Source organism: Gossypium hirsutum, chromosome D11 (assembly GCF_007990345.1).
Source record: "Gossypium hirsutum isolate 1008001.06 chromosome D11, Gossypium_hirsutum_v2.1, whole genome shotgun sequence".
NCBI lineage: Eukaryota > Viridiplantae > Streptophyta > Magnoliopsida > Malvales > Malvaceae > Gossypium > Gossypium hirsutum.
The window spans coordinates 12,180,449-12,206,133 of NC_053447.1; the positions used below are offsets into that span (position 1 = coordinate 12,180,449).

General features: G+C 34.2%; 5 protein-coding genes across 7 annotated transcripts; 3 read left to right on the plus strand and 2 right to left on the minus strand.

Annotated features, from left to right (window-relative positions):
• Positions 1–382: 382 nt before the first annotated feature.
• On the minus strand, positions 383–2,131 carry LOC107912422 (adenylate isopentenyltransferase 3, chloroplastic). Its single transcript, XM_016840601.2, has 2 exons — positions 1,733–2,131; positions 383–1,620 (listed from the first exon to the last, which is right to left on the minus strand). Exon 2 carries the CDS (start codon positions 1,609–1,611, stop codon positions 646–648), a length of 966 nt encoding a protein of 321 aa, XP_016696090.1. The 5' UTR covers positions 1,612–1,620; positions 1,733–2,131; the 3' UTR covers positions 383–645.
• A 5,044-nt stretch (positions 2,132–7,175) lies between these two features.
• On the plus strand, positions 7,176–10,586 carry LOC107912425 (TVP38/TMEM64 family membrane protein slr0305). 2 transcript variants are annotated; one of them, XM_016840605.2, is made up of 8 exons: positions 7,176–7,694; positions 7,869–7,930; positions 8,178–8,232; positions 8,375–8,476; positions 8,664–8,750; positions 9,383–9,499; positions 9,703–9,795; positions 10,323–10,586. In XM_016840605.2, the coding sequence occupies exons 1-8, from the start codon at positions 7,590–7,592 to the stop codon at positions 10,332–10,334; spliced, it is 633 nt and encodes a 210-aa protein (XP_016696094.1). In that variant the 5' UTR covers positions 7,176–7,589; the 3' UTR covers positions 10,335–10,586. The 2 variants fall into 2 exon arrangements, with proteins under 2 accessions (XP_016696094.1, XP_016696095.1); XM_016840606.2 differs by having other exon boundaries at positions 7,365–7,694; positions 8,378–8,476.
• A 154-nt stretch (positions 10,587–10,740) lies between these two features.
• LOC107912423 (transcription factor LRL2) lies at positions 10,741–14,463 on the minus strand. 2 transcript variants are annotated; one of them, XM_016840602.2, is made up of 8 exons: positions 14,343–14,463; positions 12,719–13,187; positions 12,526–12,600; positions 12,288–12,434; positions 12,034–12,099; positions 11,665–11,730; positions 11,218–11,277; positions 10,741–11,115 (listed from the first exon to the last, which is right to left on the minus strand). In XM_016840602.2, exons 2-8 carry the CDS (start codon positions 13,154–13,156, stop codon positions 10,942–10,944), a joined length of 1,026 nt encoding a protein of 341 aa, XP_016696091.1. In that variant the 5' UTR covers positions 13,157–13,187; positions 14,343–14,463; the 3' UTR covers positions 10,741–10,941. The 2 variants fall into 2 exon arrangements, with proteins under 2 accessions (XP_016696091.1, XP_016696092.1); XM_016840603.2 differs by having other exon boundaries at positions 12,719–13,161; positions 14,343–14,438.
• An 856-nt stretch (positions 14,464–15,319) lies between these two features.
• Positions 15,320–17,891, plus strand: LOC107912426 (small nuclear ribonucleoprotein SmD1a). The gene is made up of 4 exons (XM_016840607.1): positions 15,320–15,486; positions 15,597–15,673; positions 17,345–17,536; positions 17,642–17,891. Exons 1-4 carry the CDS (start codon positions 15,473–15,475, stop codon positions 17,701–17,703), a joined length of 345 nt encoding a protein of 114 aa, XP_016696096.1. The 5' UTR covers positions 15,320–15,472; the 3' UTR covers positions 17,704–17,891.
• Positions 17,892–19,983: 2,092 nt separating this feature from the next.
• On the plus strand, positions 19,984–22,289 carry LOC107912427 (F-box protein At2g27310). The gene is made up of 2 exons (XM_016840608.2): positions 19,984–20,334; positions 21,012–22,289. The coding sequence occupies exon 2, from the start codon at positions 21,029–21,031 to the stop codon at positions 22,148–22,150; it is 1,122 nt and encodes a 373-aa protein (XP_016696097.1). The 5' UTR covers positions 19,984–20,334; positions 21,012–21,028; the 3' UTR covers positions 22,151–22,289.
• Positions 22,290–25,685: the final 3,396 nt, after the last annotated feature.

Sequence of the window (25,685 nt, forward strand, 5' to 3'; positions counted from 1 at the left end):
TTTCTGCTTTCAGACAAAATTGTAATATAACCAGAAAAATATCCAAATACAAATTTTATACCAAACAAACATTCCCTTAAACTCACATTCGTATGTACAAAAGAGTACATTTTATAGCAATGCAGGAAAGGGCCCAACAGGCTGAATTGGGTAGTGACACAAACAGTCCAACTTCCAAGCACCGGCTTTTAAGTTGTTTTCCAACTGTACGGCCACTAATAATACAGTGCAGGGCATTAGACATGGCAGGTTTTTTGGGCTGCTGCTGGGCGGTGTTTCTGAACAAGTTATTTTCAATTATTTGCTTTCTTGAATAATAATAATAATAATTAAAAGTCATTAACATGTGTTTAGAAGGAAATAGGGAAATAAAACAAACAAATGAAATGGGTCCCTACCCCCAAAAATTGCATTACAACTTACAATCCCGGAAACCAGTTAAAACAGTTGCATCATGTCAACTGATAAGACACCAAAAAGGAGAAGAAAAAAAATGCTTTCATATCATTAAATGGCAGGGGCCATGAAATTTGAGCATCTCTTTTTTTCTTCCCAAAAAAGTGAGTTCCATTAAGTAGCATATCTCAAATACTTTAAAACATCGGAATGTATCAATTTACTAGTTATTGTCTGTCAGATATGATTTTACAGCATGATACCACAAGGCAGTGAAGGCACTCTAAGGTTGGGTTTAGTGACCAGGGTCTGAGGGCTGAAATTATATAGAAATTCCGCCACTATCTCCGTACTAGGACCTGCCACAAGCTTTTCCCACGCCTCATCTGCATCCTTACCACGCCTGCGGAAAACCTCCGTGGCATCCACCATGTGTATCTTCCAGTTCTTCTTGTTCCTCAACCGGTCAATCTTCTCCAATTGCCGACAAGCTAATTTGCAGGTATTCCTTTTGATTTCTTGTATTGCTTCTTGCAGCAGTTTACCACGTTGTTGTTTGTCCAAATATGGTTCGGCTCTGAAGTAGCGGTCGAATTCAGGGACTCCAATGGCTTTCCTAATCCCCACTGCGTAGTTGGCATTGGCGTCGAAGAAACTCCTTACCTCATCGATCATCCCCATTTCCACCATCTTATCTACTCGCTCCGATACGTACTGATGGAGCACCGGCATTGCTACATCTACACATAGGAAACAACATTCGTACCTAGATCGGAACCGAAAGTCCTCATCGTCTACTAAGGCCTCGATGTATGAATTCGAGCCCCCGGCTATGATCGGAACCTGGCTGCGGGACAAAATCGAATCCATGGCATGTGAGGCCATGTCAACAAAATCCGTTGCCGTGAAATCTGTGTAGGGACTTATTACACCTAACATATGGTGTGGAATCCCACACCGTTCCTCCTCAGGGATCTTGTTGGTCGCTATGTCGAGTCCGGCATGTACTTGTATTTTATCCGAATTTATTATTTCGGCTGGGAGCCGGGTAGCAAGGTCGACGGAAAGCCGGGACTTGCCGGTTCCAGTCGCTCCCATTAGGATCACAACCTTCTCTTTTTCTTGCCTTGGCCTAAAGAAATTGGATTTGAGCACCCCAGAAGGTATGTCTAGTAAAGACATTGTTTGCTTGCACAAAGACAAGGAAACTATCATGATTGGTACCTGTTAAGAAACAGCAACATTTTAAGTAAAAAATAGTTGAAAACTAATCTTTTCATTCCATTTGAATGACAATAAATGAAACAAGCAAATAATTCTTTTTGGGAAACCTTACCTTATGGTTTATGCAGCAGCAAACTGAGATCCAATAAGACGGTCCAAAGAGTGATATACTAATTAAAAATCAGAGAATTTTATATGTGAAGAAAGTAGTAAGTTGAGAGAACTACACGAGTGACAACAAAGGTGGAGCGAAGTTATTTATAGGCAATGGGCAATGTGCCAAAGGGGTCAACTTGCAGTCTACTTTTCTGATCCATCACTCTAGTAGTCAAAGAAAAAGTAGTTTTATGATATGCCTTCTAAACTTCAATTGCTTTATATACACACATATATATATATTAAGATCTGTTTGTATTTATATTAGAAGTGTTGGATTGGACCCTCCAATAACATGGAAAGGCACAGTAGTGTTTATAAAAAAAAACAATGGTGAAATGGGTTTCTTTTGGTGATTTGATATTTCTATATATGGTTATAGTACTAGCAAATTGCAGAAAAAAATATGATTTTTAAGTAGGCTTTTTTGTCCTATGGTGACCATATTAGCTGCCTTTCCACGCCTGCTACTGCAGATTGCAGAAGATAGATATTAAAAAGGGAAAAATCTCACCGAAAATTAAAATCTTTGCAGATTACTTTCCTAGCCTTAATCCTTATCGTCCTTTGCACTTTATCAAGTTTGTTAATAAAAGGTATAATACTTGATATTTAATTTCCAAGAAAACGAAAATGTATGAAATTTTCAACCTTAACCTAGGCTCCAAAGAAAACCGTTATCTGTATTGCAATTTACATAAGTCAAATGGGGGATGTGTACTTACAACCTCAAAGTTGACCGGGATTTCCTGCAGAAAAAAACAAAATTTAAAAAAAAAAAGGAACTTTAATAGATTCTTACAGTGACAAGGGAATGTTAAAGGGTGGACTGTAGCTGTACTCTATTGCAAATGGCGCTTTCCCTTGGCTAACACATGATTCCCTCATCCAAGTGGTAATGGTTAAGAAGTGAGGTCACTTTTCTGCACGGCTGATGCGAAATCCCCCCCGGGGGGGTCTCAATGCTGTCAAAATCGAATCCTTATTAAAGAAAAAAAAGGAAGAAGAAGAAGGTGGCATTGAGTTTGTAAACCATTTGTAAAAAGATAGCTGTCAGTGGTGGAATGGTGAGAGAAAGACGTCAATCTGATGAAAAATTACGCAAGTAATCAATCATCTGATAATTATTAACGTATCTGTCCACGATTGCATTCCTTCCCTTATTTTTGAGCCAACAGAAGGGTATCAAAGTTTTTTCTTTTCTTTTTTTTTTGAGAATGGAGGGTTGGGATTCAGAAATGGAAAGTGTAAGGTTTATCATAAAGAATCTCCATGATCGGACTCCCCAACAACAACATGGTTGCCTTAATAAGTCAATGAGGTGTGACATTTATATATTTTTAACAATGATTTGCCCCTTTTTGATCATGGAAATTAATGAGAAAAAATAAGTAGGAATCATGTGCTGTTCTTAGTCGATATGCTTTAACTATGTCATTTGACTGTTAATTAATAAAACTGATGATTTTACCAAGAATCTTCTATCCCCCCCCACTCATCTTTTATAGAACAAGTTTAAAAAAAGAAAAGAAATGAGTAGAAGAAAGCAGCTGTGAATGATTGATATCTAATACATACATGCTTAGATTCTAAAGTAAATAAGAAAACCCAATTAGAATAGGGATGGATGTGAAAGGATGGGACTATTTAATTTTGTTGTATTGCATATCAATAATTCAGATTGTGCAAGAAAGTCTTCCCCCCACGTACTTGTTGGGCAAAATCAAGTGATGGATCGCTCTAACCTAATTTTAAGATTTGATTTCATCGGTTTTAGGTTGTAGGTGGTCGACAGTCGACACCCAAGATGAACATATGTTTATGTACTTTGTACAATTCTGTTGAGCAAAGTCCGATAACCACTATGTCTCGCTGCTCGCAACACTTCCAACTTCGCCTAACTCACTATTCTTCATACTACAAACCCAACATTTCGTCGAGGACTGAACATTCGGGTTTTTTTCCATCAGTTTAACCAACAATCTCTAACATTAATTCAACGACTTAAAGTTTAATTGACGGATCTGATCATTTATTGTTTATTTTTATATATTTTAAAATATATTAAAATTATTATTTAAAATAAATAAAGGGTTAACTCAATAATAAATTTTAATAATTGATAAACCTTTCACTTAATCATCTTAATTGAAATCATAATCGATTAAATCCTCTATTGATCTAACGGTTAGGTGTAACCCGAATTTGAGTTGCACTAATCACATTATTATTACAACTTTGCTACCTTGTAATTCATTAATAAAATATTAATAAAATCGACTTAAACTGATATTAATTTAATAACTACATGATCTTAAATTCTAACCATTTTGCAATTTAAGATTCCAATCTCGCATTTGACCTTATTGAATTGTTTATTCTTCACACGGGTACATGTTTTTTTGTTAGCTTTAATTTGAAAATAATTTTATTTATTTATAAGTGCTTTTTAAATTTATGTATTTATTGGATTATTATTTTGATTGGAATTGAATCATATAAATGCAATATCACTATTCAATGAATAGAATTATTTTATTTAAAAATATAGTTATAGAAAATAATATTTTAATATAAAAATAATGTCAAGCTGGATAAGCAATTTCTTTCTGCTATTTAGAGATAAGCGAACCAATCTAGGGTTGTGTCATGATTTCTCTTTTTCTTTTTTCTGGTAATTGTCACGTCTTATATTAGCTCAAAGTTACAGTAATTGTGATCTCACCCTCTATTTATCCATTGACTTCGAATTTGATTATAAAAATAAAATCTATTTCCTCCAACTGAAATCAAATTCAGTTTATGAAAATATTAAAATATTTAAATTAAGAAAAATACAAGAAACTAGAATTTGTTAACTACATAAACAGATGTCTTTATGTTGTATTTAAAAAAAAAACATGTTTGTAGAGTTAAAAATTTTCACGGTTAGCATACCAAAAAATAATTCATAGTAAAATATTAAAAAATGAATATAAAAAAAATAGAATACATGATAACTTTTTTAAATTTACTTGTGGAGTTAAAAAAGTACACTTGCTAGTGTATCAAATATTAACCCTTGTTATATAGTTTTAGTATTTTCCATGTTTGTTTTACTATTCATTATCAGGGTTTATGGTTGTTCCTTCCAATAATACTGTTCTAAATGTTTGAATTTACATTCTCTCCTTAAAAGTATAATGTGTCTTATCACTGTATCCAACGAGAAATATAAGTAGTTAATTGATTTAGTTTTTAAATTCTAGTGAATTTATAAAAAAACAATTAATTTTATAATTGTTTTATTTATTTTTAATGAACTAGTAATTTTTTAATTGAGTTATTTTTGGTTAATTCGTGATACCAAAATTGTATGAGTAACTAAGTAAAAATAATTATGTAATTTTAAATTTTATATAAAAATTATTTATTTCTAAAAACGTAGATGGTATCTATGAAAATAATTGAAAGTCGGGTATTGTCCAAAAAGCTGAAGTTGGAGACGTAAGAGGAGTTGCTTTTGAGTCACAATCAAACCTTGTATATGAAGTTGTGATGCAAGTGCTATATATCTTGTCAAATTTACCAAGAAGTTGCTGCTTCTTGTTTACCTGTGTTGCCTAGCGTTATCGAATAGACATGAGTTGAAAAACTTAAAAAGCAACTTTCATTCACCTACGTCTTCTTCTTTGGTTCTATCCAAAGTGATAAGAATTTAAGAGCATGCCGACCTATAATATATCGCAACTCTAGAAGCATGCATCAATCAAAAAGGTGACGGTTCAATCATTGGAACGGGGAGATTTTCTTTTTCCATATAAAGCCAATCTAGCTAGCATGCTTATTATAGAGTTATAGTTTGTCGTCATTTTATACATATATATATGCAATGAAGTGACAGGCTGGTATAAAATAGGCTAATTTTCGTTTTCTTGTATGAAAACTACGTGTTACGAAAATGACTTAATTGATGCATGAAACGAAGAATGGCTTAAAATATATATAGATATCCTATATATGTTAGGACACATGGCATGTTTCTTAGGAGGTAGGACCTAGTTAGCACAAGGATGACCCTTTGGGGCACTATGGATTGCCCCTGGGCACCCCTTTTTGGTTGATGGCCGCATTCAGTCTGATCTTAATTGGGAAAGTGGAATGTGCTAATCATTTCCAATCATATTGAATTGACTTAAACTTGGGCTACTTTAGATGCTACCTAAGTAGTCCTATTCAAAGGAGTCACATTAATTCACAAAGTTTAATTCTTCGGTTTTACACTAGTTTTGAGTTGGATTTTTTTACGTTTATATGAAAAGAAATCATATTTAAACGATCAATATTCTATACTCATTTGGGAAATTTAGTTCCCATGGCATCCTAATCATTAATAAGTTACCAAACTATGAACTTATAATTTATTACTGACTTTTTTTAATTAGTTTTATTACTAATTCTCTTAAAACTAATATTTGATCATCTGTAAATATTTGAAGAATCCCAATTTAATGGTTTGATTGTTGCTCTCGAGGGCATGAAATAACAAGAGTACAAATTTGTTTTGATTATGAACAAAAAAAAAAAAGCAAGTGCAAACGAAAATAAATGCAAGAGATTTATGGGAAATGGTTTTGGTCCAAATAGCACAACCTGAGAACCTCCTCAAGGTAGGGTGTGCAAAATTCGAGTAAAACCGAAAAAATTCGGTTAACCGACCGAATTCGGTTAATCGGTCGGTTAATCGAATTTTTCAGTCGGGGGTCGGTTAATTATTTTTTGATTTTTCGGTTAACGGTTAATTCGGTTCGAAATCGGTCGGTTAATCAATTTTTTTCGGTTTAACCGAAAAAATTAATAAATAAAATTATAATATATAAATAGGCCCACTATTCACCTAAACTCAATCCAAACCCAAGTATTCAACCCAACCCAACCCAATCATAAAAATTACAAATAATTTAACAAATAAAAATAAACTTCTAAAACTAAAACTAAAACTAAAGTCTAAAAGTCTAAAAATAATTTAATTATGTAGTGATTCAATTGGGTTAATTTGGGTAATTCGGTTAATTCGGGTAATCCGGTTAACCGACCGAATTAACCGAAAAAATTTCGGTTCGGTTAATTTTTTTTAAAAAAATTTTAATTCGATTAAAGGTTAAAAATTTTAAAAAGTCAGTTAATTTAATTAATATTATTTCGGGTCAGTTAACCGGTCGGTTAACCGAATGAACACCCTACCTCAGCGCTCATACCCAAATCAAAATTAAGAGAAGAAACCCAGAAAACCATTGAAAGCCCATTTTAGAATCAGATGCCATGCATCCATTCAACCTTTGAAGTTCATGCAAAATACACAGCGATAACAGTCAAAATCGATTTAAGCTAAATCTTGGATGCTTCTTTTTTCTAAATTCCAAAAGTTTGTGTGTCCCAAAGATATAAGCTAAACTTACAACCAAACATGAATGTGAACAACGACAAACAGATTGTCTCGTTGCTGGACCTTTGATGATCGAACTCAATAAAAGAGAAGCAGAAAGAGAAACGCACGTTAAATATGTATACTATATATATGCAAGAGCTTTACTTGATTGTAGCAAGAATTATCTAAATTTAGATAAATATGGGTACCTTTCTGTTAAAAAGAAATTTTGGGTTGATACCTTGAAAAATCAAAAAAAAAAAAAGGAGGAAAATTTGGGTTAGTTATTCTGGTAAAAAGATCGTGGAGTTGAGGGCACGGTCGTCGTCGCATTGCCAACGACCACCATCATTGAAACGACAACCGCTGGAGCCCCTGGAGGCAAAGGCTGTTCTCGTTTCCCGACATGGCGGATGTTTTCTTTACCTGGGTTTCAGCTTTTAGAATCGTATTTTCTCTCCTTTTCCTCGTCGCCACCGCTTCCGTCCTCCTTTCCCTTCCCATCGAAAAGGCATTTCCTCCTTTGTTTTTTTTTTCCATAATCCGCCTTCTTTAAATTTTGTTTTATACATATTTTACTCAATTAAACAATTCCATATTTAAAACTTCTTTTTATTGTGTTTTATTTCATATTTGCATGATTGCATCTCTGCAACTTTGTTAATTGAAAGGATTGATGATGCAGATGGTGAAGGGTTTCCTGTTCTGGGTTAAGGAAGATCTTGGGCAATGGGGTCCATTTGTGCTGTAAGTTAGCACTGTTTATTAATGATTGGGTGAATCTTAAATCATTCAGTTTTGCTGTTGTTGATTTTTCTTCTGATTTATTCTAATGTTCAAGCACTGTTTATTAATGATTGGCTGAATCTTAAATCATTCAGTTTTGCTGCATTGATGTGTACATTGTTGAACATAAGTTGAAATGTCCCTTTTTTTTTTATGTTTATTCAACTTCAACCTGTGTGCGTCAAACATATCTTTCTTGGTATTGCAGGGCCTTATCGTATATTCCTCTCACGATCCTTGTCGTTCCTGCTTCGATTCTTACCGTGGGTTCTCATTGCATTCTGCATTTAGATTAAAATAATTATATTATTGGTTTTGAAACCTCATTCAGTTGTTTCGATATAAGTACAACGAGCACTCGTATGCTTTCTATGAAAGAGACAAATTCGTTCTTTTGTTGGTTAGCAGCTAGGGGGAGGTTATCTGTTTGGGCTGTCAGTGGGGTTTATGGCTGATTCAATTGGTGCTACCCTAGGGGCTACCGCTGCATTCATCCTTGGCCGAACAGTGAGTCTATTGAGCTACTGTGTGATGTGGATCATTTCTTAATATAAGCATGCACAATATGTTCTTGATAAAACTAAAGTCAGATTTTGATCAAGTAGTGCTACTCATTGATTGAATATTTCCTAGTTTTTTTCTCCCTCTCGGGCAAGAATAAGTTTTTTAAGCCTTTCATTTGCTTTTCTGGCAGATAGGAAAATCATATTTGATCTCCAAGCTAAGGAATTACCCAAAGTTCCAGGCTGTTGCTAATGCAATCGAGATATCTAGTTTTAAGGCAAGAGTTTTGTGTCTTTTCTGAGCTTATTGTGCCTGCTTGTAACTATTACAGCTTGGTGAATATGTTGCGTCCGCTTCTTGTTGTATGTTTTAATTTATTTTCATCTTCTTAGGATATACACAATAAGGCTATCATATGAACTACTTAAATGACAATGATGAATTTCAAATTCAATGGCACTGGATCCAATCATTTCAGGAGCTTTATGTTTAACTGTGTGGATGTGTTTCTTTATGCCTCGTCATGTGAAATGGAGTGTTCCAGTTGATGGTCGCTTCCTGCAATTCATATTTCTTGAATGCTGTAGTTTTTATAGTTAGAAATTTTGAGAAATGCGTTGGAATCCCCTTCTTTGGCTTGACAACTCTCTCTCTATATGCATCATGTCACTAAATAGTTCTTTAAGAAAATGGGACTTGTAGTACTGTACAGTCCAATACTGTATAATGAATTCCAGGAACTAAGTTTGCTTGATAATTCTATTTATAAGCTTCCAAAAATGCATTGAACATTTGATTTTTTATTTACTACACAAATATTTTGAAATTTTGTAGATCGGTCTACATTTTCTATTGTATCATGGAACTCTATGCTTTGGTTAATTTTCTGTGTCTTTTTGGTCCCAACAGATGGTTTTTCTGCTTCGGCTTGTTCCTTTATTGCCGTTCAGCTTGTTGAATTACTTACTTTCCGTGACTCCAGTTAATCTCAGTGTGTACGTGTTGGCATCTTGGTTAGGAATGACGGTAGTTACTCCCCTAACTATCTCCTGTTTCATTTATCGGAGATGATTGATCATGCAAGATGCTGTTCTTTTTATAACCTTTAGTACTTGTTTGGCAAACAAGTTACCATTGTCTTGTCCTTGCTTTGAGATTTCTTCATTTAGTTCTTTTTTGGTTGAACTTTTATTGAAGTTGTTAAGTCTCTTGCTTTCTTCTTATTACAGCCTTCCATATTCGGCCTGGCATATATCGGGACTACAATAAAGGACCTTTCAGATGTCACACATGGATGGAATGAGATTTATACAATTCATCAAGTATGTATTATGACCCGTTTATGTTAACTTTTTAAAGGATATTTGATCCTTAACATGCATTTAGCAGCTATTACAGGATATGGGATTTCACAATGTTGAAATATTTCTCTTGGTTATTGTTAGTGAAGGATTTGAATAGTCTTCTTTCCCGTAAAATAATGATTTATATTGGATTAGAGGTTTCTGATTCTTCCAAGGTCCAATCTAGTTGTACTTACTTGCTAGTTTTTAAGGTTAAGAAACGAGCAGGGGACCATATAACATGATTTTCAGTCAGGTTATGCAAACTAGTTCTTACTTAAAGCTTGGAGAAGGGATATATTGGAGCGAGGATTAGATTTATACTGAACTCAGAAAAGGACAAAGGCTGAAAAGTTGTATTCTTACATGGGAAAGCAATTTTTCTGTTTATCACTATCAAAGTTTCCACAAACCTGACAGCATTTAGCATAGGTAAAAAATTTAACAGGATGATGGATCGTGTTTTTGACATAATTTTGCTTTGTTGTTGCTTCTTTATTTCACAGCAACTCTGCTAATTTGGATTACTAAAGGTGCCAAGGCTACTTTGGAGAAAGCACTGGCTATCACCAATGGTAAAACGGAGAGATTCTTTGCCCCAGCAATGCTCCCGATAGTGCCAGAGTCTCACTCTCCCATGGATGCTGAGAAGCCTCTCTTAATTACAGTTGACTCGTCCAGGGAGAGAAACCAGAGACAAGAGTCTTCTATGTCGACTCATTCCTAACTTCTTTTACTTCATCTATCATCCCCCCCCCCCCTTTAAAAAGGAAAAAGGCAAAGGCCTTCAAGAGGAGTAAGATCTTTTCGTGATGGATTTTGGATTTTCTTTTTTTGGATCCAGGGCCACCCAAAGCCGAAAGTAGCTTTAAAACTTAAAGAAATAGGTAGCAAATGGTTGTTCAGCAGTTACAAGCTCACAGCTAAGAGATTTCAAAAGTGCATTCAACTAAAGCTTGAAACACTAGCCACTGTTCTGCAAGACTATGTTTTGAAACTACTAGTACTACTTAGGTTCTATTGTCCACAAAAGAAACGAAAATTCGGATCAATAGTATTTAAGTTGATGTAGTTAAAAGTTACTCTTTAAGCCGAGCAGATAAAACAGTTAGGTGTGGCGTTGGACTATCTATGTGACTCGGTGCAAAAGTCATCAACCAGTGCCCTTGGCATCATGTAAAGGCCTCTGCTCTCTAACAGCTGAGTTGCTGCTGATGGATTTATCTCTAGCAACTTCGCCATCATCTCCTCAAGAGGTTCATTTATCATCTGTTCATGGAGAACATAGTGACCATATCCCTGCAGATTTTCACACACACAAATTTTACTCAATTCAGAAAACATTTCCACGATTCCCTTCTAAGTGCCTTATATGGTAAAGGCATGACATGTGACAATTACCTCAAAAAAAACAAAAGGATTAGAAGTTGGTTCACCCCCCAGTCTGCTTCGACTTAATTCCTGCACCATAGAGTTTCCACTTGAATGCAAACATATATTATAATGTCATGTATTACAATCTAGGAGTAATTGACCCCATGTTTTTTTTAATCCAAAGCTAATCAGTTGAATCTTTGAATAAACCTGAAGAACTGTTTTATGATATGGCTTTATACAACGATGATGGGTGAAACCTATAGCCATCCAAAATGACTCAAAAGTGAAGATTAGTCGTTGGAACAAACATCATCCGAGCTTCATACAATTATTGTAATGCAATGGAGTAAAGTATAAATAATTCTATTCAGGCATGCAGGTTAAAAGAAGAAAGAACGACATGATGTGATATGCATATAAAGGCACTCGCAGCAGGATATATTGAAATTGGACATAAAACGTAAACACTACCTTGACTTGCAACTGCAGAAACTTGACATAGTCAATAATATCATCCAGTGCATTTCCTAGGCCACGCTGCAAAAGAGAAATGTGATAAATCAAGGGATCAAAGCTCCTCAGTTTAACAAAATAATTTAGGTAAAGTAACATTGCTGCTTAACCTCTTCCATGGTTCCTTTGATGGAGTTGTTCTTGTTATCATTATTATTGTTCATGTTAAGCAGCTAAATTGTAAGACAAATATGAATAAAATGAAATGGAAGATTAATAAAGAAAAGTTCTGTTGACAAATATGAGATTATATATCAATTTAGGTTGCTAATGGAAAAAGTACGCTTTCACCTAGGTTCTTTTCTTGTTCACAAAGAAATGAATTACCTCAGAAGAACTTGGAAGCAGTTCCTGCAATGCCTTGATACTTTCATCTATTCGTAGCCTGCGTTGCTGTGTATATAGAAAATATATTATCCAAGTAAAATGTTTGATAAATCCAAACTCAAATAATGAGACAGCATCCAAATTCCAAATTCATATATATCAAAATTGCAAGGGTAATAACCATTGAAGCGTGCATTTCAGATTCACAGTACAGTACTAGTATGTTTGAAGGCTAGGAAAGATGATATACTTACACGATCAATTGCAGCAGCTCTTGATTTGGGTGCATGGTACAGTGGTTGGGACTGGAAACTGGGAGCAGAAATGGTTTCTTTAGATTGAAGGTGATAAACATTACCATCCTCTGCTTTTGGTTTTTGCATCCAGGAAGCATGATTTTGCTGAAAGACACAAAGCTGCATTATGAATAAGTTTGTGCTACAAGAGGCTCAGATGGATGAAACAAGATTAGAAGATAGAGAAAGAACTGACCTGTGCATGGAACTCATATTCCGAGCTTGAAATTCTGCTCATAGGTATTCTATCATGTTGCCTCAAAAATCTTTCCTGTCAGACATGAATACAATCAGTCCTTTGAAGGAAATAGCAAAGGAGTTTTATCAGAAATGAATCCTGCAAGAAAAAAGAAAAGAGCAATCATTTTTTATGAGGCAGTTTTTTATACGCTTGCTGAAGCTTCATGATTGTTGATTTCAGTGGGGTAAGCAGATAGCTTTAGATTCCACTGCTCGGACTCCAGGGAGTAGCCATCTGGACCAGAGCTGAAAGCCTTTCCTTCATTGCTATGCAGCAACTCTCTTTGAATTTCGGAGACCCCATCAACAGTATGTATGCCACCAATAGGAGAACCAATGCTCTCTAAGACATCAGCAGTAGGAACCTTTTCAAGATTTTCTGTCAGAAATTCAACATAACTATGAGGTGTTTTGGGACAATCAATCCACTGAGATAACGATTGGAGACTAGGCTGGTTCCTGTTTCTTCCCGTTGGCGTAAGTAAGACTGGGTTTGTATCATCTACATAGTCATACGGGAACTCATTGACACTCCCACCAGAATTCAGTGACATCAAGGGGTTCTCATGACCAGGTTGTCCATCCATATCCCCTGAAGTAAAATCACTTGACCCTTAACTAGTAAAAGATAAAGAACAATGAATTACTACTAGGACAAAATACTTACAAATAGCACATCATCATACTGCAGCAAGAAGAACGAAAAACTACACTTAGTCATAGTGAAAACTGAGAAGTGAACACTGGAGCATATTTTAGCCTATTGCCAAGGCTTCTTAGTTAAAATATAACATAATATCATAGCAACAGCCAAGACCCAAAAATTTTATAGTTGCATCTCTTGGAACTGAAGTACAAGCAAACACAAATTGCACGGAAAATTCATCAGGAGGTACATGGACCATGCATGATTATAATTCAATCATCATTTGTATGAACAGATAATAACGATGCTTGAGGATTTCTGATCAGAAAACAGGAATGTGGAAGGTGGAAACAAAGTGGACGAAATAAATAAGAGTCTATAACGAAATGCAACAGGTATATTCAATCTCATAGTAACATTAAATCAAAGATTTAACACCATCCATTATTTGTTCATGCTAAGAACCTAAGAATATGTTCTTCATTTAATAGTTGAACTTGAACGAAAAAATATTTGAGATTAAACAGCGCAAAAGTTGTAATGCCTTCAAATCTAAGTTGTAATGCCTTCAAATCTAAGCATGTTAAAAGAACATAGATAAATACCTTATCTTATGATAGACAAGTTTATATCAAGAAAAAGTTGTAAAGGTTTAAAGTAGCAACAAAGAGCTCATAAAACTCAACATAACAAGAGAAGTATATATAGGGGTTAAAAAAGCAAAACTTGGATATAGAAAACTGATTAATCATCTTCTCCATCTTTGGTTCTAATCCAACAAAATAAAACAAAATTTAAGCAGGATTTCTCAAAAATCAACAGGCCAAAGCAAAGAAACCCCCAACAAACAATGACAAACAGCTTGTAGACTAGAAATTCATGGCGCAAACAAGCTCAAAAAGAGGCAACATCTTCTCCCTGCTATTAAAGATTTAGAAAGAACACACCCATGTTAAAAAACAAAGGAGAACAACATAAAATGACCAAAAAAAAAAAGTAAAATCCAAAGTTGAAGAATGCTTTGGCAATGCCATCAATAGTCATGGCAAATCGCAATAGATAAATAGTAAAACATTATTAACCTATATTCATGAATCTTTACATAATGAAAATCGAGAACGACTTACATTGGTGATCAGAGGTGAGGCTTTAGAAATGGGGTTTAAGAGAAGGGGGGGGGAGGGACGAAAAAATGGGGCAAGTTCTTTAGCTGTCACCTTTGCACGGAGTACCAGCCTATACGTACTTATAACAGAACACTTCGGCAGCAGCCAGCAGACAATGGTGATGGGTATGATAAAATTACTATTTTATCCCTATCCCACACTCAATCCAGTAAAACTATGTGTTTTTTTTTATATCATGGGTTACTATTTCCACTTCCACAAGTAGAAATAGAAAAGTATGATGTGTTTCATTTTTTAATACATTTAATTCGATATATTAAAAAAATCTTTAAACTATTAAATAAGTTATTAAATTATTTTGTACTTAAGTGATTCACTCTCTTACTATTTTTAATTTAATTTTTTTATTTTGATATAATAAAAATTATATACACTTTAATATTAACATAAAATTTAAAAGAGAAATTATAATTTTTTAAAAGAGTAATTAAGGGTTATATATATACTTTCAAGAAATTTTAAAATATTTTTTATTTTTATTTAATAAACCATTCACATAAGCATAAGATACAAATTAATTTAACATTTTAATATTAAAATCAAGAATTTATTTAACTAAAAATTTAGTAAACAGAATTAACAAAAATGTAAAGAAAGAAATCAATTTGCATCTGCTACTAGTCTCTTTCTTTTTGCGAATGGCATTAATAATTCAAAACTTAATTTAAAAAATCATATTTTGACCAAAATATTTTTGGAAATAACATGCATTTTTTATCCTATTTCAATGAGAACTTAAATCCATTCACATGTCTTGCTTTTATTTTGTATCCAGATTGTTTAGACTTATATTTAAAAGAAAAAAAGATTTGATGAGTGGTGAGAGTGTTGGGCCATCACCTCAGTAAATGAATGGCCCAATATTTTAACAACTGGTCTAGCTACGGCGTCGTTTTATTATGAAGTCAAAAGTGCCCTTTTAGCAGTGGCCCGACCCCTAAATCACCCCCGACTCCGATACCTGGTAGAAGCAGCACACAGGTCCATCTCTGTCTCCTCTCTTTCCCGCTTCCTTCGACTTGCTTTCTCGCCTTTTGCTTCAAACCCTACTTCTCTTCTCTCTTCTCAAAATGAAGCTCGTCAGGTCAGTTTTAGTTTCCTCTTCAATCTCAGCCCTTGATTTTGAAACATAAAACATAGACAACTTTTTAGATTCTCTTCATTATGGTTTCGGTTTGAACAAACAATCTGCAGGTTTTTGATGAAGTTGAACAATGAAACGGTGTCGATTGAGCTCAAGAACGGAACCGTCGTTCACGGCACCATCACAGGTTCCTCTATTTTCCCTCTCTTCCTCTTTTTTCCCCTTACATTAGGGTTTAGCTAAACCTTAACCCCTGCGCTTTGGCCAAGTTGTAAATTGTTTGTTATAATTTATTGTCAATATGCCATAGTTGTTGAGGGTTTGTTTTTACATTATTTTGTTTTTCTAAAATGAGTTATGCCAATTAAAATCCTAGTTCCCATCTCGGTTGTGCATTCTGTAGCTAGCCTTTTCTTATATTACTTTCTTTAAAAACTGTGAACAGATTTAACTGATCACGCATGATATCAGTTATCCATTAGTTATACCTTTTAAGATGAACTGGTTTTGCACTCAGTATGCTGTAGTGTTGACTATTCTGCTTATTGAATTTGCAGGTATGATATTATTATGAGTTGGTTAATACTAGATGAAATTGGGTCAATTGTGGACTTTCTTTATGCAATTAACTGATTACTATATGCGCAAGTTTCTTTTTACCTCTTTGTTGTTATTGGATGACTTTGTGTACAGTGGCGGAGTCGGAAAATATTTAAATTGTATTTTTTTATGATAGTAAAAATGTAATTTTATCATTTTTAAAGGGTTAAATCAAGATCTTATCATTTTGGAGGGCCAAAGTGCAATTTTACCATTATTAATTTAAAATTTTATAAATTATAAAGGGCTTAAATTAAATATTTACCATTTTAGGGCCCTCTGGGTCTCTCCTCCACTGTTTGTGTAGTTTTAATAATGGACCTGTTTATTTCCTTTTAGTTCTTATTATTTAATCTGTCTTGCTGAGTTTTTGAAGAGTCAAATCACACCGGCAAATTCATGTCCATCTACGCAATGTCTTATTGGTACCACATTGCGTGATTATTATTATTTTGATAGAAACCACATTGCATTATTTAATTTACTGTTTTCATGAGAACCAATGTTTTTGGAACCGATCAGACCACTGTTTCCCAGTTGGGGCGGTTTGGAGCAAATAAATCAGTAAAAATTCAAAAGATAAAATATTACTTAAAAATTATAAATAAATAAAAAACGGTTCAACTGGTCCATACCGGTTTTCTGGTCAACCAGACTAGTACCCCCGGCTGGTTTTGGGTTCGGCTAGCCAGTTTGGTCCAGTTCAGACAACACTGATGAGAACACTATAGTTACTGTGCCTAACTTTAATAATGACACATACTTTGAAGCCATTCTTCTCCTGGAAAAGATGCAATGGTTTTCTTCGACACAACTGATCGTTACTTAGGACACTTTAAGCTCATGATGATTTGTATAGATGGAGAAATAGTGTGATGATATCTTGCTAAGGGGAAAAATCTTTTTCTAAGAGCATATAATATTTGACTTTGATCGAAATTCACATAAACATGTGCGTCCACATTTTGCAGTAGCTAGTAATATGTGTTCCTTCTGGCCTCCCAATAATAGGTTTAGTCCTACATTACTGGATTTCTTGCTCACAGATGTGCTGCTATGTCTCTCACTCCCTCTTATTTTGTATTTCTATAATAAAAAGTTTTTTATATATGTTTCTAACTTTGGCAGCATCTGTTTGGACCGTAAATATTAGAGTTTAAAGACAGTTAAATATTCTTAGTGATTTCCTGATTGACCATACACACATATTGGTAAGGCATTTTTCGTTGACTGATTGGATTTGATATGTTTGTTTTAGGCGTGGATATCAGCATGAACACCCATCTGAAAACAGTGAAACTTACATTGAAGGGGAAAAATCCAGTGAGTTTGGATCACCTCAGTGTGAGGGGTAATAATATTCGCTATTATATCCTGCCTGACAGCTTAAATCTTGAGACATTGCTGGTTGAAGAGACACCAAGGGTGAAGCCCAAGAAGCCAACAGCTGGTATTCTCATTTCTTCCTGGCTTCTATCTTCTCTGTTTGAATGCCCTGCTTTTATAAAGTTGTTTTCTTGTAGTATTTATCTTTGTAATGCATTTCCAAATTCAGGCAGGCCTTTGGGACGTGGTCGGGGTCGTGGGCGTGGACGTGGACGTGGTCGAGGCCGTTGAACATGTTGCTCTGTTTCCAAATTTTTGTGACAGCTGGATGTGTAGGCAGCTTTGTTGTAGTGAGAATTTGTGGGCGATGCTACGAATTTTAAAGGAATTGTATTGGTGTTTTACTGTTCTGTGTGATTATTAGCCTGGGTTGAATAGCTTAATCATGAATCCAGAGGTTCACCGCTCTTTCGTTTTCATTTCTCCTCTTACCCCATTTTTCTCGTATCATTTTACAAATTCAAATAAATAAATAAATAAAAAGGTGCAACTGCTTTTAACTTTTCAAACGCACCCACTGAAAATTTTTCAGGATTCAGTTTTAATATATAAATAATAGGTTGGGTATGAGTAAGTTGAGTATTTACTTTTAGATTGAGGTTTGGTAGTTCAATTCAATGCAATCTCTCGTTAAACCCTGAATTCCGTAATTCTATAGACGGAAGGTAGTTACCTTTTGAATTTATCCAAAATTTTCTATTTCGTCCTGGACTTTTTGTAAGCTTTGTATTAACATCATTAATTTGTACTAATATAGTATTGATAATCAATAAAAATAAAAGGTATGACAAAATAAAAATCTAAGTATAAATTAGATCTAAGTTCCAATTAAATATTTTTAACCAAATTCATTACATATTAACTCAACTATAAATATCAAATCAAATCAAATATGTAAGTGCTTTCTCTCTTTGGAGCGGGCTCCTTTGGATGCCCAATTCCTTCTAGCGTGGCGAGTTTATTATTGATTTTGGTGCAAACGTACCACAATCATCCCTCCGGATGAATTTATTTTGGCATTAAGCATAGGTGAAGGAAATGACGTTGCAGTGAGAATTAATTTTTACCATTTTAACCTTCCATATTGTTGTTATGAAATACAATTTTAATTTTTTAAAATAGATGTATACAAAGGTCATAATAATTTATTATGTGATATATATAATTTTGGCTTTATAATAATTTAATAAACATATAAACTTTGGTATGAATTAATTATAAATAAGTAGGTGTATGAATAATAAAAAAATAAATACAAATATAATCAATAATAAAATTATCATTTTAACATAAACAAAACTTCAATATATTTTATTATTTAATATAAAATATAATTAGTCATTTTACATATGTAACTTAATTTAATGTCTTTAATAATCATTTTATGATTTCACCTATTGTTACAACTGCGGTTAGTTTTTGACATATTACTCACTATTGATTTTAATTTTATTATTACAGTGTTCAATCTCACTATTATAATAATTAATCTTACCGTCATCTTTATTTTCAATCTCGATGAAACTAAATTTACTGCTCATGTAAAGAAAAAAATTAATTGTAAAGAATAAAAGTATGTGCATCACCAACTCATTATTTTGGTGATCCTTAAAGCTATTTAGTTCATCTAAAACTTCCCTTATCTTTCTATTTCATTTTATTATCCTGAGGTGCCCTCAGCCCAACCACCTCACCTTGCTTTTTATGATTCTGGTTCTATTTTTTTGGAAATAGCTCTCTCTCTCTTTCATTTTTGAGGTGCAATCGATGCAAAATCACCCAGGTGGCCATATGTGACTCATATTTCTCCGACCCCAATAATGTCTTCCAATTTTTTATACCCATAAATGAAAATTCATTACAAGTTCAAATCTCAAAGGTCGTTTTCATTTGCATACAGTGAAATCTTTGTGTTTCAATCATTCTTTTAAACTGCTTTATTACTGCATTAGTCTCTATTCCAAGAGCGTTGGTCAATATCCCAGGAGTAATTAAGGATGCAAGATTGTTCCAATGTTGTAAAGTAAAGCTTTCTAAGGGTAGACTGATTTGATTTATCTATTCAATTTAATTAAATAAATTATTTAAAATTATAAAACTTGAATTTTTGTTTTAAACCAAGATTCTACTACTTGGGTCCTCCTTAGACAGTCCAAAAAGGCGAATGCAACTGATCAGCTGGCCTAGGAGATGGAAAACTGAAAACAAATTGGCATAAGAACCATCAAAATGTCGAACTGTAATTCCAATATCTTCCAGAAAGCTCTTCTTTGTTGTCTTATGGTGTAAGCTATAGCAACCCTAGATATGACTCCTTATCTAATTCACATTTATTTAATGATTAGAACAACCTATATTAAATGCCCTGATAAGAAATCAATTTCTTTCATCTGTATACCGACAATTGATTTTTATCTTTTTCTTTTATAAGACGTGAGGTGAGGAATGAGGATGGTCAAACTTTTCAAAGCTGTTTTTTTATAGAACCAAAATATAAATAAAATAAGACGTGGCAAGAGATGAGTAGGGAGTGATAGAACAGTACCATAAGAACCGGACAAAACAAATGAAGGCAAAAAAATCTGAAAACATGACGAACTGCCAAGCTACAGACACAACACAGTACCCAAGAAAGCTGTCAAAGAAAGGCAAAGCGGAAAGTGACCTCAACACTTCTTTGATCTCTTAACCATTGAAATCCCATCCCCATATTGCGCTCTAAATCTTCTCTTCCTTTTCCGTTGACTTTGATTCCCACTTCCCTCCCCACAGCACCCTTTGTTTGTTCCTGTTTTCCCTGTTATTTCCCTTTACAACCTTGTTTCGCCAGCATGTTTCTGACATTTGCATGCCCAATTTAAGGTAATCTCCTCCTTGTCGATTTTTTTTTCTTTTTGGGGTTGCATTTTTTTTGTTCTCGGTGAAAACGATGAGGGTGATGAAACTGCCCAGAAAAAGGTTAAATTTTGGTGTTAATGGTTGTGTTTTCGTATTTCTGTTTGTAATTTTTCAAGTGATCTGTTATGATCTTCTGAAATTGGGTTTGGAATCTGGGTTTTGATCTAACTTGTAAAAACTCAACTCTCCTTTTTTTTGGGGTATTTTTTTAATGATATGCTTGTGGGTTGATTGTAGGGTACTTTTTTCTTTCTATGAAGCGTTATTATTTGACTTGTTAATGGAATTTCAGTAATTTTGGTGGGTGTTAGGGTTTTTTTTTTTTTGCATGAAACAGAAAATTTAAATTTCACTCAGATCTGCTAATCAAAGCAAAAGGATTACATGATTATTTCACACTCTGGTTTGAATCATTTTCTAGACTACAATAGCTTTATCTGAATAGAGTTGAATTGAACGCTGTTCTGTTGGGGATAAAAAGCTTTTATTGATTTCTGAATAAACCTCTTTTTGGACTCATTTAGGGGTTCCACATTGAATGGTTATGCACTCAAGTTCTCCTTGAGCTTAATTGAATGTTGTTCTTGAACTTATCTGGTCGAGTAATTATGAACAATTCCATTTCATGTGGTTTTCTGTAGATTAGAGGCCTGCAGCTATGTCAATGGTAGCCATCGAGAGCATGGCATCGTTGAGCACTGATGTTTTCTACGACATATTGAGGCGCCTTGATGGTCCAAGTTTGGCTGCCGCAGCATGTGCTTGTGCAACGTTTTGTTCTATCTCTAGAGAGGAGAGATTATGGGAAAATGTTTGTTCTTCTATGTGGCCTTCAACCAACAGAGAAGATGTTAAAAGTTTGATTTCATTGATTGGTGGGTTTAGAAAATTCTATGCGGATTGTTTTCCGCTTATTGTTAATAAGGAAGTAACGGAGTATCAGTGGAATGGCTATCTTGAGAACCCCGAAGAGTGGACGGAAGCCGAGTATTATGGCGACACTGTCGAACTAGAAAGTATTTCACCACTAGATTTTGTTTCAATTGTGGATATCAGGTATAAAGATAAAACAATATGCTCAAAAGTGCTGTGGGGTATTCCTAATGCAAATGGATCCAATAGTTGGTTTCACAACTGCCCGTTTCGGATTGATCTTCTCAATTATGCAGCTAGAGATGATGATAGTGAAAGTGAGGTTACCCTTACGGTTTCTGATGGCCTGCCACCTATTACTTCTATGGAAAAGGAAAGGAAAGATGGGAAGCTATGGAAGGAGCTACGAGACGGCCTTCGCCTTAGTTGGATCGTTGTAAACCGGAAAGTTAAACAAGCTGCTAACCTTGCAAGCTGGAGCCCTCTTGGCGGACAGAGACATTGGCCAACAGACAAAGATTTCGTGATAAGGTTCGGGTCTGTGCTTCCTGCCAAGGACATCCTTCCATGTCAAGTAGTGGAATGCATTCTGATAATGAAGTTCAGAGTCGTGAACACAGAAGGGGAGGGCGTAGAGACGACACTCAAATTGACGGAGCTAAGCATGCAGTTGGAAGATATGGAAGGTGCACATGTTAACGGAAGAAACAGTTTGCTTATTCTGAAAGAAGCTCTAAGCTGCAGGAGAAGCAAAAACTACAGCGAGGTTCTAGAGTCATGTCATCTGTACTCGAAAGTGCAGAGTGAGTTGAAGGAGGAAAAGATGAGGAACGAAAGCAGGATAGATAGACTTTGTATCTTAAGTGGCATTGCTGCTTTTGTCACGTTTTGGTATTACATATTGTAAATGTTGATGCTGCTTTTAAATTAGCACCTTTCCTAAGATGTTCTAACAATCTCTGAACTCTCTTTTTTTTTTTTTGCTTTTGATGTAAAGATTCAATTTTGGTCCAAGTAATAAAAAGGTTACAATCGTTCTTCTCTTCCGATTCGATGAGAGGGTGAAGGTATAAAAGATGAATGAAGATGATGGGCCAACATAATAGAGGTGTACTTCCAGGATCTACCTATACATTTACCGACCTCTGCAACGCTTCGCATAAACTCCGATTTTGGGCTCCTGGGAAATACAAGTTAAAAAAAACTATTTAAATCAAATCGAATTTTACAATTTAATTTATTTATGATGAAAAATATTCTATATTTTAATAATAAAGATAATCTAAAATTTTCATATAAGATTATTGATTATAGTTTATTTAACTGAATAAATAGTTTTCTTTTAAAATATTTTTGAATAATTTATGAAATGATGTTTTAAAATCATGAAATAAACTTTACTTTGTCAACAGTAAAAAAGAAATTCTAAAATATAGAATTAGTCTAAAAAAATCAATCGAATGCAACGAAGTCACCCTTACATCCTTACTGAAAAACAATGTATATTATTTTTAACAGTTGGAGAGAAGAGTAGATGTAAAATTCAAACATTAATTTTAAAATGAACATCAAAAATATATGAAAAAGGATTTCATTCATTTCAAAGAAAGGAAAGACTCGGAAAAGACTAGTCCTATCAAAAGATCCAATGGCAAAAGCATAAAGTCATCCCTATAAACAAAAGAAGATCAACTAGTCCTATCAGTAGAATTGGAAAAGGGATCACCACCATGCAACGAGGTTTCAGCCATTTATACGAGTATGATCTTGTCTACCACCAAAGTCTCTCAATATAACTGAACAATTTGATCTAAACCCAAGGATGATGAGCTAGTAACAAACAAAAGGAACAAAGCCTAGAAAAGTAAAAACATAAGCCCAACCCACGGATTTTTTACTTGTGTAATACAAATTAAAAAATTAAATACTGAAAAATACCATTTATTTACCAAAATAAGATGTTTGAAATGGTTCCAAGGGGTGGAGGGAGAGAGATGGACGGCACCCTTTTTTTTTTCTGATACAATAATTGAAACATCATTACAAAATGATATGTTTTAAAAAAAATTTTAAAGTGGAGGGGGAGAGATGGGCGACACTAGTATTTTTTGGTGCAAAACTACGGTCTAAATGGTGGAGGGTGAATTTTGTACCATTTTGTTATTTTTTGAAGAATTACTAATGTTTTTACACATATATTTTCAAAACAATCTCATTTATTTATTTTTTTCATTTTTTTATCCCAATAACAAATTTTTTATTACATAACATATTTTCAACATTTGTAAAATGTAGTTCTTTTACCACAATAATCCAAAAAAAGTTAAATACCAAAATGGATCACCGTAAAAATATTTTTTTAAACACAAAAATAAATACTGAAATGGGTTTACAAAAATAAATATCGAAATGAGTTATTTGCTTGAAATTTTTACAGTGATCCATTTTGGTTTTTTTTTTTTGATTATTGTGGTAAAAGGACTACATTATACCTTGATCTAAGGTCCAGTTTGGAAAAGACCCTTGCTTGACTGAGTTCATCTAGCAGCTCCTCAATAATGGGGATAGGGAATCTATGCTTTATGGTAAGCTGGTTGAGCTGTCTGTAATCAACACAGAGCCTCCAATTACCATATTTCTTTTTAACCATGACTATTGGGAAGGCAAATGAGCTAGTACTATCTCTGATAACACCTATGTGCTGCATCTTCTGAATGATTTTTTCTATTTCTGCCTTCTGAACAGTGTGGTATATGGAAGGTCTGATTTTGACCACCATATTTTCATCTTTCAAAGGAATTTTGTGGTCTTGGGGTCTTGATGGAGGAAGGCCTGCAAAGGTACCAAAAATATCTAAAAATTCTTCCAAGAGTGCGTGTATGACCGAGTGCACTCGAGGGGAAGCTGCTAGTACTGAGAGTTGAGCAGTGGAAACCATAACCATTGTACATGGGCATAGAAATTGATCAGTATGAGAAAAATACTTGAGGATTGTGTTGCTGTCATGACATGTATACTACCAGGTATGATACCCTGCAACGTGCAACAATTTCCACCAAAACCAAACTGCATAGTTAATGATCCAAAATTTCAGGTGATTGACCCCCAAAAAGAGCAACCACTGTATTCCAAGAACCAAATGACACCCTTTCAAAGGTAACAACATAAAATCTTTTACAAATTTAAAACCCTGAGTTTTCCACTGGACATTTCTGCATGTACCCCTAGTCAAAAGACATCTACTATCTGCTACAGATACTTTTAGCTGTTATTGTTGCCTTATGGAAAGAGACAGCTTACTCACCAATTTTGTATCCATAAAATTATGGGTACTACTTGAATCCACAAACACAATAGCTTTAGTGTTCCCCACAAGGGCTTTAAATCTCATTGTATGGGGTCCTTCTGATCCTTTAATGGCATGCAAAGATACAACAGCCTATTTTGTTTCCTCTCAGCTATCAAGGCTGGACTAATACCTTTAGAAGGGACCTTGGAAGTGTTAGATCCATTAGAAGACCCTATAGTAACTGTAACAGGTGCCCCAGAAGGATGTAATGGGGTAGGCCTATTGGAAGCAGCAAGGTGTCTCATTGAAGAATCAAATCGATTAATGGAACTGGTGTTAGTACAAAACTCCGGTAAGGAAAAATCTCGAACACACGATCGGAACTCGAAAAGAAAAAGAAGAAATAGGACAGGCTCCAAGGCGTGTATCAAGCCACTATCTTTAAGGTTATATTCGCCCCCACTTATCTTCAGTGTGCAAACGAGTTCCAAGCAAATTAACCTCGAGGATACAATGAAGCCAATGACTATTTGCGTTTTGCACTGACGAGAATAGTCCACTATGCACTGAGTAATGTATAACAAAAACTCAATTTCTACAAAGGATTTCTGCAGCAATACTTTATAGAATAATCTAATAATATTAGAAAATGAAGGAAGAGAAGAAATAATATTAGAATTTGTTGATATAATTTCCAAATGAAATCCCATTCCTATTTATAGGAATTTTCATGTCTCTTCATAGAGACATCTTTCAATAGGTGTCTTTATGAATAAATAAATAATAATAATTATTCATTTAATTTTGTAACTATTCAAATAATAGTTTTTGAATAGTTATAATTCTTTTTTTAAAAAATCAAATGATATAACTTTTGACCAATGACCAAAAGTTTTATCTTTTGATTAATTACACCCATTCATTTATAGTTATTGGGATACTATAAATATTTGAAAATATTCCAACAATCTCCCCCCATTTTCAAAATATTTAGATTTTGATATTCTTGGAAATCAATTTGCATAAATAAAGGTGTCTTACGATTGAACCTTTACTTAGTGAAAACATGTTAAAGTTAATCGAAATTGTATGGTAGACTAAGCTTTGAACCAACTATTCCATTTGATTAACTGAACACATCTCACACAATGAT

Bases quoted from the DNA above. Each gene is read 5' to 3' on its own strand.
- LOC107912425 (XM_016840605.2), top strand. From the start codon at position 7,590: ATGGCGGATGTTTTCTTTACCTGGGTTTCAGCTTTTAGAATCGTATTT. The intron at 8,233-8,374 runs GTGGGTTCTCAT...TTTGTTGGTTAG, and splicing joins TTCCTGCTTCGATTCTTACC to CAGCTAGGGGGAGGTTATCT. The intron at 8,751-9,382 runs GCAAGAGTTTTG...TGGTCCCAACAG, and splicing joins TCGAGATATCTAGTTTTAAG to ATGGTTTTTCTGCTTCGGCT.
- LOC107912423 (XM_016840602.2), bottom strand. From the start codon at position 13,156: ATGGATGGACAACCTGGTCATGAGAACCCCTTGATGTCACTGAATTCT. The intron at 12,435-12,525 runs GTCAGTTCTTTC...TGTGTCTTTCAG, and splicing joins AATATGAGTTCCATGCACAG to CAAAATCATGCTTCCTGGAT. The intron at 12,100-12,287 runs GTAAGTATATCA...CTATATACACAG, and splicing joins GAGCTGCTGCAATTGATCGT to CAACGCAGGCTACGAATAGA.
- LOC107912427 (XM_016840608.2), top strand. From the start codon at position 21,029: ATGTCAATGGTAGCCATCGAGAGCATGGCATCGTTGAGCACTGATGTT.
- LOC107912422 (XM_016840601.2), bottom strand. From the start codon at position 1,611: ATGATAGTTTCCTTGTCTTTGTGCAAGCAAACAATGTCTTTACTAGAC.
- LOC107912426 (XM_016840607.1), top strand. The intron at 15,674-17,344 runs GTTCCTCTATTT...TGTTTGTTTTAG, and splicing joins CGTTCACGGCACCATCACAG to GCGTGGATATCAGCATGAAC. The intron at 17,537-17,641 runs GTATTCTCATTT...TTCCAAATTCAG, and splicing joins GCCCAAGAAGCCAACAGCTG to GCAGGCCTTTGGGACGTGGT.